The following is a 14,958-nucleotide window of genomic DNA, read 5'->3' on the forward strand; positions in this document are numbered from 1 at the left end:
TACTTGTTTTCTCAATGATTCCTCTATCTTCCAATTCCTTAATAGTCTCCGTCACTTCTTCATGTCTGCCCTTTATTGGGTACTGTTTAGTGAATACCGGTGGAACATTAGGTAATTTGACCGGTTCCACCTTCACTTTCGATAACTGTCCAGCCAGGCAATCCTTCACCTTTTTCAAGGGTAGCCGATCACCATAAATTTTTCTTATTTCTTCTATTCCTAATACTGAATGGGGCACACTTCCACACAGAGCACTGACTTCTATCTCCTTCTCATATATACACAACTTAATTTTCAACTTATTCATTCTTAAAGTATGTCCAGTGATTCCTTTAACTTCTACATTGTTCCCTAATTTGTTTTTAATAAAATCATCCCTTACTATGGTTATCTGGCTTCCTGTGTCTACCAGGAAGGAATCACTGTACTTGTTGTCATTTATCCTAAATGTCAATTGTATGAATGGCCTGCATTCCGTCCAAAATTGCGTTGCCCAACATTGATGTTGGTCCTCCTTATGTTTTGCATTGTTTGTCCTTGCCAGGGCTGCCCTGGCCAGACTTTCCTCCAATCCTGGTTCCCTTGCCCCCAATTTCTGGGGTTCTGTCTGGGACTGTTCTGCCATCTGTACTCCCTGTTTCCCTCTTGGTTCGGGCGTCCACCCCCTGGCTGGCCCCTGTTCTGAAACACGAACTTGTTGGGGCCTCCAGGTAGTGGCCTTCCCCTTCCGGGCCGACGTTGGCCAGGCGTCGACCCTGACTCGTTTTTTCCTGCGAAGGACAGGGTTGCAGTGAATGACATCCTATTCTCTACCTGTAGCTCCTGGTGCTGTTTTAAAAATTCAACCACGTCCCACAGGGTGTTTGCTCCCGCTAGTGCAGTAGACAGGATAATTCTATGATTTTCCGGGGCTCCTTTTAAAATGATCCTCCTTAACATAGCTGTCAAGGGGCTGCGGAGCGGAGGTACTGCTCCGTCACTATATATATAACAAATTACTCCTAACTTCCTTACCAGTTTTATACCTTCCGATGGTCCGTTCCATCTTATCTTTCCTTCTAGGAAGCCTAAATCCATGTTGGGAATTCCTTCTCTCCAAGCTCTACTAACCCATTCAAACAGGGTCCTTACCTCTAAGTTATCTACATCCGCAAGTCTGGACAATGCTTCCTGTACTGATGGTTGATCAATCTGGAGGTTTAACTGTTTGACCTCGTCTCCAGACAGCCTTATACTCTCTCCTCCTTTTGACCAGAGCATAAACAGAAAATCTCCGTCTGTCTGACCTTTCTGAGAGAAGTCATTTCTTAGTTGTAATATTTCTGCTCTGTTTAGGCTCCTTGTTTCCATTGACTGCTCCAACCCATCCGGGCATCCCCTTCTGGGTGTGGAGGTTTTTATTATTGAAACTGGGCAGCTTTCTGGGTTCTCCATCTCCTCCATGATGTCTTTGAGGAATGGGTTATTGCTATTCTTTTTTATGGCTTCTGCCACTAGCTTTTTCCCTCGCATTCTATCCTCATCCACATCACTTATTATTTTAAGTAATATTCCCGGGATTTCTTTCTTGTCTGCTCTCTGCACGATTGGTTTTGCTGTGTTAGGGTTGCTCATTGGTATTTCTACAGTGGTTCCTTTTTGGAACTCAGGCATTTTGGCCTGTACTATCCTTTCAAGTGGCCTCCATGGAGACTGGGATTTCAGCTCGCTAATCGACTGCCCCGTGGTTATTTTGGTGCACCTTTTAAAAAATTGCTTCATTTTTGACCTAACGTCCATTTTATGTTCTTTGCGTACGCTTCTAACTTGAGCAACCTAAGGTTCCAACTCAATATACTGTCTCTTTCTATGCCTGACACTAGCTCGTGGAAAAGCTGATCATACCTAACTTCTGCCCAGGCCCCTATTCTTCGCTTCGTCCAGCCCATCCGCTGGGGACCGCCGTCTCTCTTTAAAAGAGTTTCAGCGGGGGCGTTCCCCCTTGGTTACCGCCATCTGCACCAGTGCCAGACGATCACGGTCACTTGGTGCTCGGGACGGGCCAAGTGCTGGATGGCCTTGCAAGGGGAATCTTACCCTTTCCAGCTGTGGAGTCCTGCGGAGTCCTTCAGATGATCCTGCCGACTACGCCAACTGTCGCGAGCAGCTCCCGAGGCTGGAGGGGCCTTGGTTTCGGAGGTCAACCGCAGGCGGGTCCCCGGCCGTGTCCTACCCGAACCAGAATCCCGGCGACATGAACACACCGACTCTCGGAGATGTCTTTCAATGCCTCGTTTATTCAGGATCCTCACACAGCAGGCAGCAGAGCAGAGACTGGACGGACCATCAGGCGGGCATGGCCTGAATGGTACTGCCTGTCCTCCGGGCCCAATATTTATATCCAATTTACAGCATTACCTCATTCTTTTACTCGTTTACACCCACCGGGGTTTTCCCCTTACATCATCCTTATCCATACCTAACACACTTCGCACTTGTCACTACCTTATCTATATCTAACACACTTGTCACATCAGCCTGTTTATAGCAGCAAAATATGTTTACTTAAAGTTCTAACATCAAAATATATTTGCCTAAAGTACAATACCTAATACTTATTTAACTAATATTCACTCCATACAATACCTAATACTTATTTAACTAATATTCACTCCATACAATACCTAAAACTTATTTAATTAATATTCACTCCATACAGAACCCTAACATCTTAAATTTATGACAATCATTTTTATGCATGCCAAATTAATTTCAATAGTATAGACAAATTTTGCTAATCTTACAGATTTGTCCCTTAGTCCTGATTTTTATCTTTCTCATAGACTATAACTTCATGCATTGTGTGTCTTGTATGGCTTGGATATCATTTGTCCCCAAACAAGCTTATGTTTTGGACACTTTGTTCTCATTACAGTAGCACTGAGGCAGGGGAAACTTTCAAATGTACTGTCTACTGGGCATTAATTCAGTCACTGGGGAAGCCACCCTCAGGAGGAATGGATGCTAGTCTCTTGGAATGAGTTTTTGAGAAAATGAGTTGTTATGAAAAATCAAGACTGCCCCTCTCTGATCTGTGGCTCATATGGGTCCATATAATTTTTCCTCTTTCACTTGTCCCCACTCTGATGACAGCCATCATGCTGGAATGGAGCGCAGTGGGTAGTCCCCAGAAGCAAAGTGGATGGCATCCCTTTATCTTGGACTCTCAGACTCAAAAATTCTGACCTAAAGAACTTTTTAATCGCAAACTACTCAGCCTTAGGTATTTCCTGATAGCAATAAAAATGTAGTCTTGTAGTCATTCAGCATCAATGTTTGTTTGGTTCTAAGTGTTATTTATGTGTTCTAAGTGTTATTTTTGCAATCATTTATTTTTCAATTTTATTTTTTAAATACACAACAGTGCAATACATTGAAATTCTTATTACACATATAAAGTACAAGTTTTTACACTTATATTTTTAAAACAAATAGAAAAGAGTTAGAGACTAAATACTCCGTGGCACTGGCTATATTTAGCTATCAAATTGAGCTACTGAGCTACATCTACCATTATTTCTCATTATCTTATGTGGACTCAAGATTCTGTCTTTTCTCATTTCCTTTAACCTTGATGGCTATATTGGCATTTCTGGAAAAGTTGTTACTCACCACAAACATTTCCTCTTACAAATCTTCCTTTATCAATTGACGCACAGTTTAGCAAGGTATAAAATTATTGATGGTTTAAAACAGCCCTCCCACTGTCTTCCAGCTTCTTGGATTTCTAGGGAAAACCACTAATGCTGTCTTGTACCTGATCAACTGTTTCTCTCTGACCACTCAGGAGATTGCCTCTCGGTATTTGTTTTACAGCAATTCGACTCTCATAGTTCCTCTTATCAATGGCTTCACTTTCTGTAAGCTATAGACAATTCCAGAATGAGAAACTCATGAGTTTTAAATTGCAAAGTGTTCTGAGTAGCATGATGCAATCTCACCCCACCACACCCCAGCCCTCCAGGGGCAGGAGCCTCTGCTTTCTCCTGCAGTTTCCCAGTTGATATACTGTTTTTGTAATACTTTCCTTTTAGTTGCTAGTTGCCATGTTTGTTGAGAGACTGACTGTTGGGATAGTGCTCCACTTGTGTAGAAGAGAACATCTCTCCAATTACTCATGCACCACATTCTGTTTGTGCACACATTGCATTGTTAGCACCTTGGAGCTTAAGAATAGAAGACACAACTTGAGCCTCTCCTAATAGAAAACATGATTTCCCATGAGACTATGACCCAAGAATTTGGGATGTGTTTAATAAGTTTATGACGAACCTCTTTCTCAAATAACCTCAAGAAAAAGTACCAGTGACTAGGAAGTCAATTCTACTTCGTTGTAATGCTAAAATGTCCACCAGGAAGGAAGTTGAACCTCGTTTCCATAGTATATGGTTGTATGCCAAAGTATCCTTTAAGAAAGGCTTGTGTGTAAACAAGGCAGTCTGGTGCATGCTTAACTCCCAGGATCAAACCTGGTTTCATCTGACAAAGCAAGGTAACCCACACCCCCAATGCCAGCATGATCTGAGGGATGAGGTATCAGTCCCTGGGCATAATGAGGAGCCACTGGAGGCCCTTGTTCTCTCCAAAAGGAAAATTCTACAGTCGTTATTTATGGAATAATACTACATCAATTGTCAGGCACATAGACAGACCTATTTTGAAAAGCAGACACACATTCAGGAAAGAATGTGAGGGGCCCAGATACAGTAAGGTCGGTTGTGAGCTTGCTTCACATGCACAAGGTCCCAGGCTCAATCCCCAGCACCACAGGAAGAAAGAAAGGAAAACATGTGAGAAACTCTAAAGGGAGAGACAGCAAATTCAAGGTTGGAGGTGTTGCTATTTGGAGAGGGACATTTAACTCAGGATGGACTAGAGATGGGGCCAGAGCAGACTTCTGTAATTTCTCACCCATTTTTTTAAGCTTGCTCATACCATGCTAGTATTTGGGGGTCCAGGAAGCTGGTCTAGGAGAAATGTTGCATTGCAGCTATTTCCTTTTTTTTTAAATAAAAATCTGATCTTTATTTTTAAAAATATTTTTTAGTTGGACAGGATACCTTCATTTTATATATTTCTTTTTAATGTGGTGCTGACGATTGAACCCTATGCCTCACAGGTGCTAGGCAGATACTCTCTCACTGAGCCACAACCCCAGTCCTTTGTTTGTAATTTCACATTTTTTGTAGGCATTCCTGTATTCTGGTGATTTATGACCTTCTCCTTTGAGGTTCAGTGTAACTTTCTTATTGGTATCCCAACATTTCTGCCCAAACCAGACATGTTCCACAGTTCTTTATGGACCTCAAGTGTTACTAGAGGAATGATTAAATGATCATTTAGTTATCAAAGAAAACAGGGCAGTGTTTTCAGGATGGAAGTTTTAAGAGAAGGCTCATTGTTAGATTTCTATTTTTAATTATGTATTTAGCCATGGACTGATATGTTTTTGCAGTCATCCACAAATGTGGTCCACAAACCAGCAGATTTCAGAAATTTTTCATGTTGACAGCTATTTTCAAATGGTTGCATTCTGATTGAGGCCCATTTGAATGAGGATAAACATTAAGATGCTTTTAAAGTGCTTATGAATTTTCCAGGTTAGAATATTACAGAGGGTCTTGCCAGTTTTCTCGCCACTTTTTAAAAAATCTCATTGGTGTTGAAAAACCTCTCAGATACAAGGGATGCACCCTAGAGGCAAGCTCCTGCAGATGGCCACCCACAGACCCCCACACCCACCGATCCTATTCTCCGTCCCCAATTAATTGGGTGTCAGGTGCTGATGGATTGTTAATTATTGGGTAAAACCCAGTGTTTTGCCCCCAAGGAGCCCAAGGTCTAGCTTGTTGGTTACTGGAACCACTGGGTTAGTTATTCACATTTCCTTGCCTCTCAAGACAAATCTGAGCTCCATCCACAGACCTATATCTAGTGGCACTGGTAGCTTAGGAAAATTTCTCATTTTGGTTAAGAAAACTAACAGCAAGAATAATTAATAATTTCCCTCTTGGGAGAATGTAGGGTTCTGGCCCCAAGGTGTCCCGGGCTCTTTCCCTCTTCTCACCCACATACAACTTCTCTTCATCATGGGCAAGACAACTGTGTACTGCTCATCCCTGGAATTCTGGGCATGTGCTTTTATCTTCTCCATCTTCCTTGAAGAGAAATGTTCCCATTTCACAAATGCAGCAAAACTGGTCCCCAAAATACCTGGGCTGCTATTACTGAGAAGCAAAAGTAAAAAAATTTGAGCCCCCTGGAATTCTGGGCATGTGCCTTTATCTTCTCCATCTTCCTTGAAGAGAAATGTTTCCATTTCACAAATGCAGCAAAACTGGTCCCCCAAATACCTGGGATCCTATTACTGAGAAGCAAAAGTAAAAACTTTGAGCCCCCTGAAAATGGGGGCTGGGGCTGGGGCTCAGCCATAGAGCTCTTGCCTAGCACGTGTGAGGCACTGGGTTCCATCCTCAGCACCACAGGAAAATAAATGGACAGAATAAAGGTATTGGGTCCAACTCCAACTAGAAAAAATATTTTTAAAAAATACTGAAAAGGCAACATATTCTAGCAATTAGGGAAATGCAAATTGAAATTGCACTGAGATTCTCTTTCACTCCAGTCAGAATGGCAATTATCAAGAATACAGTAACAATAAATTGGTGAGGATGTGGGGAACAGAGAATGCCCACACATTGTTGGATAAACTGCACATTGGTGTAACCTCTCTGGAATGCAGGATGGAGATTCCTCAAGAAATTAGGACTGGAACCACCCTCTGAGTCAGTTATCCCAATCCTCAGCATAAATACAGAGGATAAAATCAGCATACTACAGGGACACAGCCACATCAGTGTTTATGATAGCACAACTCACAATAGCTAAGCTATGGAGCCAGCCTAAATGCCCATCAACAGATGAATAGATAAAGAAATTTTGGTATGTATACAAGGTGGAATATTACTCAGGTTTAAAAAAAGGATGACTTCATATCATTGCCCAGTAAATGAATGGATCTGGAGCTTCTCATGCTAAAGTAAAATAAGGCAATCCCCCCAAACCAAAGGTCACATGTTTTCCCTGATATGTGTTATCTACATCACAAGGAATGTGGGGGGTAGGAAGAGAATTTCAGTAGGTTAGACAAAGGGGAACAACAGGAAGGGAGAGGAGATAAGAACAGAGAATACCATAGCATGAATGGACCATAATGTTCCTATTCAAATATATGAAAATACCTAAGTGAATCCACCCATCTTGCCCACCCACACGAATGGGGTCCTAAGGAGAATAAGGTATATTTTATGTTTGGGTAATTTTACAAAAATGGACTCTATGGTCATTTATATCTAAGAAGAACCAATAAAACAGAAAAAGTTAAAATTACTAAAAGGACCATGGGACCAAATTGATAACATCTTAGCTGGATGAGGAAATGTCTTTAGGTACATTCCAGAATTTTCTAAACCACTCCCCCATTGGATGCTGCCAAAGGTGTTGGATCCTGTGGGAAGGTGGAGGTTCAGGGTGCTGCAAGGAGAAGATAGGAACCCCCCATTCATCTGCAGGTGCAGGGGTCACAGGGGGCAGGTAATCTTGAGACCTCCATGGTTAACTAAGGCAGAGATGAACAGGGTGCATTCAAGCCTAAGGAGTTATTTAAAATATTAGGAAAACCAGGAATTGTCTTTCCTGGACTCCCAATCAAACGCAAATTGTTTTTCCTTAAAGAGAGAGAGACCCTTGAGGCCCTCTTAACAAGAAGTCTTCTCTGTATTATGTGACTTTTTTCACCACTGAATTGGGGGGACAAGACTCAGAGATCTCTCTGGAAACACATTGACTTTGTTTGCATCTTCTTTCTTGTCAAGTGCAGAGTATTCAGCTGATACAGGATCCAATTGCCTGGGATCCAGGGGACTGGCAGGAACCAGGGAGAGCACCCAGGGTGGCCTTGATCTGTGCCAGGCTGTTATCCTGTGGCCACTGCAGGTACTTCTCTCAAAAAGAAAGAAAAAAAAAAAAGTGGCACACGCCTGTAATTGCAGCCGCTGGGGAAGATGAGGCAGGAGGATGGTGAATTCAAAGGCAGCCTCAGCAAAAGAAAAGTGCTAAGCAACTCAGTGATACCCTGTCTATAAATAAAATTCAAACTAGGGCTGGGGAAGGGGCTTAGAGGTCGAGTCCTCTGAATTCAACCCCCAGTGGCCAAAGAGCTAGGGAGCCCAGTGCAGCTGGGGTTTACCCAGGTCTGTGCTCTGGGGGTCTCTTTTGTGCTGATCTCCTTACTCTGCCTCCAGCCTCAACAAGGGCTGAGATACAGATTCAACTCGCTGGAGGAACATCAGCTTTCATGCTGCCAACCGGGTGCAGCCTCCTCCAGGGAGCCTGCCTGGCCCCCCATGAGCCTCAACCAGCGCAGGCCTTGATGCACTGGACAGTTCCCAAGGGGCGAAAGGGCAGTTCTGCTTGGAGAATTTTGCACAGATAAACAGAGACAAGTCGGCAGCTCAAAGACGCTTTGTGTGGTGAAACTTTCAAGAAATGACTTCAATTTCCTAACATCAAAACCGAACAGAACTTAGAATTCTGGTACCCTAACCCTAACCCAATGCCCAGACTTCAAAAGGAAAAGAAAAAAGCTGCAGCCCAACCCTGCCATTCTGGTCTCCTTCTTCCCCGGAGCGGATATCACCCCCGTGTCACTCAAAAAGAAGGCTGGCTGGGCTCAGGCTGGGGAGAGCGGAGACTGACTGACGCCCTGTCCAATCAGAAGCCCCGGTTGTGAGCGCTGTCCGATCCTGAGCGCTGTCCAATTCTGAGCGCAGCCAGCGAGCAAGGGGCGGGCTTCCGGGATCCGGAAGAGTTTTATTTCTCTGCGGTCTGCGGTTCCCCTCAGATTACTGCAGTTGGACTCCAGGCTTTGCTCCTGCCCAGGACCCCGGGTGACCCTGCCATGCAGGGGCCGCAGCTCCTCAGGGCAGGCTTGGCTGCTGGGAACCAGGAAATCGTGAGTGTGCAGTGGCACCTGGTGCCTGGACAGGGAGGCTTGGGAGGTAGGCCAGGCAGGGAAGCCATCCTGCAGGACCTGCAGTGGCGGGAGCCTGAGCTGGCCCACTCTGACTCTGGGCGTTCTCTTAGGCCGCAGGCCTGAGCCCCTCGGGGACAGTGCCCTTCAGTCCCCCTGGCCAGCCGGGTGGGGAGCGTGACAGTTGCGGAGACCCCTCGCGGCCACCCCATACCTTGGGGGCAGCCTTAGCCCCTGCTCAAGTCTTATGTGGCAGGTGAGCGCGGCTGCCTGGCCTCTTCAGGGGCTGAGGTGATTGACAGGTGGGACCACTAGAAGAATCCAATCTCCTAGCCCAGCGATGGCACACACCTGTCATCCCAGAGGCTGGGAAGGGTGGGGAGAGGCGGATGCAGGAGGATTGCGAGGTCAAGGCCAGCCTTGGCAACTTGGCGAGGCACTTAGAGACTCAGCTAGATGAGACCCTGCCTCTAAATAAAATGAAAAATCCTCCAAACCCCGTTTTCCTGCAGGAGGGGAGCTGCGGTGTACAGGGATCCACTTATTCCTGAGCTAGTTTTGTGGAGTTTGTTTTTTGTTTTGGTAGTTAACAGAAGGGTGCTTTACCACTCAGCTCTGACCCTGGTAGTTTTTAGTTTTTATTCTGAGCGCAGGTGTAGCTAAGTTGCTGAGGGTGGCCTGGTTAGGGTTTGATTGATAATGACTTTTCCATTGCAATTACATGTATGATTTTTACATCCACGTGGGTTCGTGGGTGGACTCTGTTGACGTCATGATTTTTTGATGATAATTGTAACAGTTATACCAAATTATACCAGGAGCCTCCTATTCTGGTATAATTTTGAAACATAATCCTGCTCAACATGTGCTTTTTCAGGGTGCTGGAGTATAATCCAGTACCACGCACATCCTCCACCCAAGCCCTACCAGTGCTCTGCGCCTCCAGTTCCCACACCTCCCTTCATGCTGGGTTGTCTTGTTCACTCACATCAAATCCTCTCCAGGAGATGGTTGCATTTATCTAGGCCTTTTCATTGCACTTCATAATAAAATTGACATTTGCATACATATGGAGTCATCTATGAAATTTCTGCATTTTGAATTGTTTTGGTCTTCAAATTACTGCAATATGATAATTTTATAACATGCATTAGTGCCTGGTAATGTTAGTTCCTGATTTTGCTCTTAGAGTTCAGAATTCTTGGCTAATTTCATTCAATTTAACTTTCCAGGAGACTTTTCAAACTGTTTGCTCTGGTCCCTTCTTCAATGAAAAGGAAATCATGCTGAAAGTTTGATGGGGTGTTATCCTAGATGAACCTGAGGGAAGTGGCCATCTTTATAAGGAGGAATTTTATCATTCAGTCTCTTATGTGCTGATCTGTATTTACATTTTTTCAAATTCTGCAGGTGTCCTTTTAAAAATATGGTGATATGTAAAATGTGACATTTATATGATCGATATAAAACTGATATGTGGTTCATAGTATTTGTCAAACTGTATGCAATATGGCAAAAAACAATGTGGCTTATTGCCAGAAATGGTTATTTCTGGATGGAATTTCCAGGGTGTCCTACTACTGAACTATATCCTCAGCCCCTTTTAAAATTTTACTTAAAAATTTATATTTTTAATTTATTTCTTAATTTAATTTTTAAAAATTACTATTCCATATATATATAATTTTTTTTTAATTTAGGCAGGGTTTCATTCAGTTGCTGGGATCAGCTTCACAATTGTGATCCCCCTGCCTCAGTCTCCAGACCACTGGATATATCAGGTATGTAGCACCACATGCATCCTATCTCACAATTTCTCTCTTTTTAGGATGTTTTTTAGGTCATGATTTAATTTTATATATTGTTTTTATTTTTTTTTAAATACATGATAACAGTGGAATGCATTATGATCCTTATTACACACATAGAGCACAATTTTTCATATCTCTGTATATAAAGTACATTCACGTCATCTTATGCCATTATACATGTACTCATTTCTTCTGCATTACAATTCTTAATACACATGTATAACACAATTTTTCACCTCTCTTTGTATGTAAGGTATGTTGACACCCAATTCAAGTCTTTATGCATGTATTTTGAATAATGATGTCGATCATATCATTGTATAATGATAACCATCACCTTCCACCATCCTTGCTAATCTCCTTCCCCCTCCATTTCCCTCCCACCCTTCTGCCCTATGTAGAATTATTCTAATCCTCCTATGCTCTTCCTCCCTACCCCACTGTGAGTCACCCCCACAAATCAGAGAAAATATTTGGCATTTGTTTTTTTGAGATTGGCTAACTTCACTTAGCATAATATTTTCCAACTTCATCCATTTACTGGCAAATGCCATGTTTTTATTCTCTTTTAGTGCTGAGTAATATTCCATTGTGTATAAATGCCAAATTTGTTTTTATGCATTCATCCACTGAACGGCATCTAGGTTGGCTCCACAGTTTAGCTACTATTAATTGTGCTGCTATAAACATTGATGTGGCTGTGTCCCTGTAGTGTGCTGTTTTTAAGTCCTTTGGGTAAATTCCGAGAAGAGGAATAGCGGGGTCAAATGGTGGTTCCATTGCCAGATTTCCAAGGAATCTCCATAGTGCTTTCCATATTGGCTGCACCAATTTGCAATCCCACCAGCAATGTATGAGTGTACCTTTTTTCCCATATCCTCACCAACACTTATTGTTGTTTGTCTTCATAATAGCTGCCATTCTGACTGGAGTGAGATGATATCTTAGTTTTTATTTGCAATTCTCTGATTGCTAGAGATGATGAGAATTTTTTCATATATTTGTTGATTGATTGTATATACTCTTCTAAGAAGTGTCTGTTCAGGTCCTTGGCCCATTTGTTTTTGTTTTTGTTTTTGTTTTTTTTTTTTTTTTGGTGTTAAGATATTTGAGTTCTTTATATACCCTAGAGATTAGTGCTCTATTGCTGAGAGCCATAGCCAAGTAGGAATGGTGCATGGCATTTTTGGGTTGAAAGGTGACCCTGCTCAGGGATTAGGGTGGCTCTGGGTTTAGGGTGGATTCTGCTGGGAATAGGGCAGCTCCAGGTTTAGGGTGGATCCTGCTTGGAATAGGGCAGCTCCAGGATTAGGCCTTATCCTGCTGCCTCAGGAGCCTGCGCTTTGGAGTTCCTGTTTAGTTCTCCCGGGGTTCTGAGAGAATGGTGGGCAGAGCTGGGTAGAGGCAGTGTGTTCCCAGAATGTGCATGTAGGGTGCCCATGAGAGTTCAGGAATAAAGAGTTGCTGTTTGAATCCACAAGGCTTTGTGGTGGCTCGGTTATTTTGTGCCCAGGCAGACTGCAGCACTCTATCTGATGTGGGAGGGGTCAATATTTGCTCCTGGATGTAGGCTCTCTTGTTTTTTTTTTTTTTTCGTTTTTTTTTTTTTTTATAAAAAACTTTTTAGTTTGAATCCATCCCATTTACTGATTCTTGGTTTTAATTCTTGTGCTATACAAGTCTTATTAAGGAAGTTGTGGCCTAATCCCACATGGTGAAGATTAGGGCCTACTTTTGCTTCTGTAAGATGCAGAGTCTCTGCCTTAATTCCTAGGTCCTTGATCCATTTTGAGTTAACTTTTGTGCATGGTGAGAGATAGGGGTTCATCTTCATTTTGTTGCATATGGATTTCCAGTTCTCCCAGCACCATTTGTTGAAGATGCTATCCTTTCTCCAGTGCATGTTTCTGGCACCTTTGTCTAATATAAGATAGTTGTAATTTTGTCGGTTGGTCTCTGTGTCCTCTATTCTGTACCATTGGTCTACCAGCCTGTTTTGGTGCCAGTAACAGGCTGTTTTTTTTCTATTGCTCCATGGTATAGTTTAAGATCTGGTGTAACGATACCGCCTGCTTCACTATTCCTGCTAAGGATTGCTTTGGCTCTTCTGGGTCTCTTATTTTTCCAGATGAATTTCATGATTGCTTTTTCTATTTCCATGAGGAATGTCATTGGGATTTTGATCAGAATTGCATTAAATCTGTATAGTGCTTTTGGTAGTAAGGTCATATTGATAATATTAGTTCTGCCTATGCAAGAGTAAGGTAGATCTTTCTACCTTCTAAGGTCTTTGATTTCTCTTTAGTGTTCCGTAGTTTTCATCTTATGGATCTTTTACCTCTTTTGTTGATTCCCAGATATCTTTTCCTTGAGGATATTATGAATGGGGATTCCCAGGTATCTTTTCCTTGAGGATGTTATGAATGGGGTAGTTTTGCTCATCTACTTCTCAGAGGATTTGTCACTGATATACAGAAATGCCTTTGATTTATGGGTGTTGATTTTATATCCTGGTACTTTGCTGAATTCTAGTTCTAGAAGTTTCATCATGGAGTTTTTTGGGTCTTGTAGGTACAGAATCATATCATCAGCAAAGAGTCCTAGTTTAAGTTCTTCTTTTCCTCTACTTATTCCTTTAATTTCATTCATCGAATTGCTGTGGCCAGTGTTTCAAGAACTATGTTTAATAGAAGTGGTGAGAGAGAGGGCATCCCTGTCTTGTTCAGATTTTAGAGGGAATGCCTTCAGTTTTTCTCCATTTAGAATGATGTTGGCCTGGGGCTTAGCATAGATAGCCTTTACAATGTTGAGGCAAGTTCCTGTTATCCCTAGTTTTTCTAGTGCTTTAAAAATGAAGGGGTGCTGTATTTTGTCAAATACTTTTCTGCATCTATTGAGAGGATCATATGATTTTTATTGACTTTATTGATTTCCATATGTTGAACCAACCTTGCATCCTGGGGATGAATCCCACTTGATCATGGTTCACAATCTTTTTGATATGTTTTTGTATTTGATTTGCCAGAATTTTATTCAGAATTTTTGCATCTGTTTTTTAGAGATATTGGTCTGAAGTCTTTTTTCTATGATGTGTCTTTGTCTGATTTTAGAATAAGGTGATTTTGGCCTCATAGAATGAGTTTGGAAGTGCTCCCTCGTTTTCTATTTCATGAAATAATTTCATGAGTATTGGTGTTAGTTCTTCTTTAACGGTCTTGTATCCATTGAGTCCTGGGCTTTTTTTTTTCCCCCATTGGTAGGCTTTTGATGGTGTCTTCTATTTCATTGCTTGAAAATGTTCTGTTTAACTTGTGTATATCATCCTCACTCCGTTTGGTTAAATTATATGATTGTAGACATTTATTGATGTCTCCAGTATTTTCTGTTTTATTGGAGTACAAATTTTCAAAATAATTTCTAATTATCTTCTGTATTTCTCTAGTGTTCATGGTGATATTTCCTTTCTCATCATGAATTTTAGTAATTTGAGTTTTTCTCTACATTAGCATGGATAAGGGTTTATCGAGTATATTTATTTTTTTCAAAGAGCCAGCTTTTCATTTCAAAAATTTAAAAATTTTTAATTTATAAAAAGTATATGGCAGCAGAACGTATTACAATTCTTATTACACATGTACAGCACAATTTTTCATATCTCTGTAAAGTAGGTTGACACCAATTCATGTCTTCATACATGTACGATGGATAATGATGTCCATCACATTCCACCATCCTTGCTAATCCGTACCCTCTCCCTTCCCACCCCTCTGCCCTAAGTAGAATTTATCTATTCCTTCCATGCTCCCCCTCCCTACCCCAGTATAGTCATCTTCCTTATATCAGAGAAAATATTTGGCATTTGTTTTTTTGGGATTGGCAAACTTCACTTAGCATTATCTTCTCCAGTGCCATCCTTTTACCTGCAGATGCCATGATTTTATTCTCTTTTATTGCTGAGTAATATTCCATTGTGTACAAATGCCACATTTTCTTTATCCATTCATCTATTGAAGGGCATCTAGGTTGGCTTCACAGTTTAGCTATTGTGAATTGTGCTGCTATGAACATTGATGTGGC

General features: G+C 41.9%; 1 protein-coding gene across 1 annotated transcript in view; it reads left to right on the top strand.

The window, feature by feature from the left end:
- Positions 1-462: 462 nt before the first annotated feature.
- LOC308633169 (uncharacterized protein) overlaps positions 463-14,958 on the top strand; it is a gene marked incomplete at its 5' end in the record, with an annotated part of 30,142 nt that continues 15,646 nt past the window's right edge. Inside the window, 6 exons of the mRNA XM_081265725.1 lie at positions 463-504; positions 711-784; positions 1,900-2,329; positions 3,755-3,899; positions 8,871-9,052; positions 10,771-10,851. Coding sequence (XP_081121851.1) covers positions 463-504; positions 711-784; positions 1,900-2,329; positions 3,755-3,899; positions 8,871-9,052; positions 10,771-10,851 — 954 coding nt within the window. The remainder of the gene's footprint in view (positions 505-710; positions 785-1,899; positions 2,330-3,754; positions 3,900-8,870; positions 9,053-10,770; positions 10,852-14,958) is intronic.

This window comes from Spermophilus citellus (assembly GCF_964194105.1).
Source record: "Spermophilus citellus genome assembly, chromosome: 14".
Taxonomy (NCBI): Eukaryota; Metazoa; Chordata; class Mammalia; order Rodentia; family Sciuridae; genus Spermophilus; species Spermophilus citellus.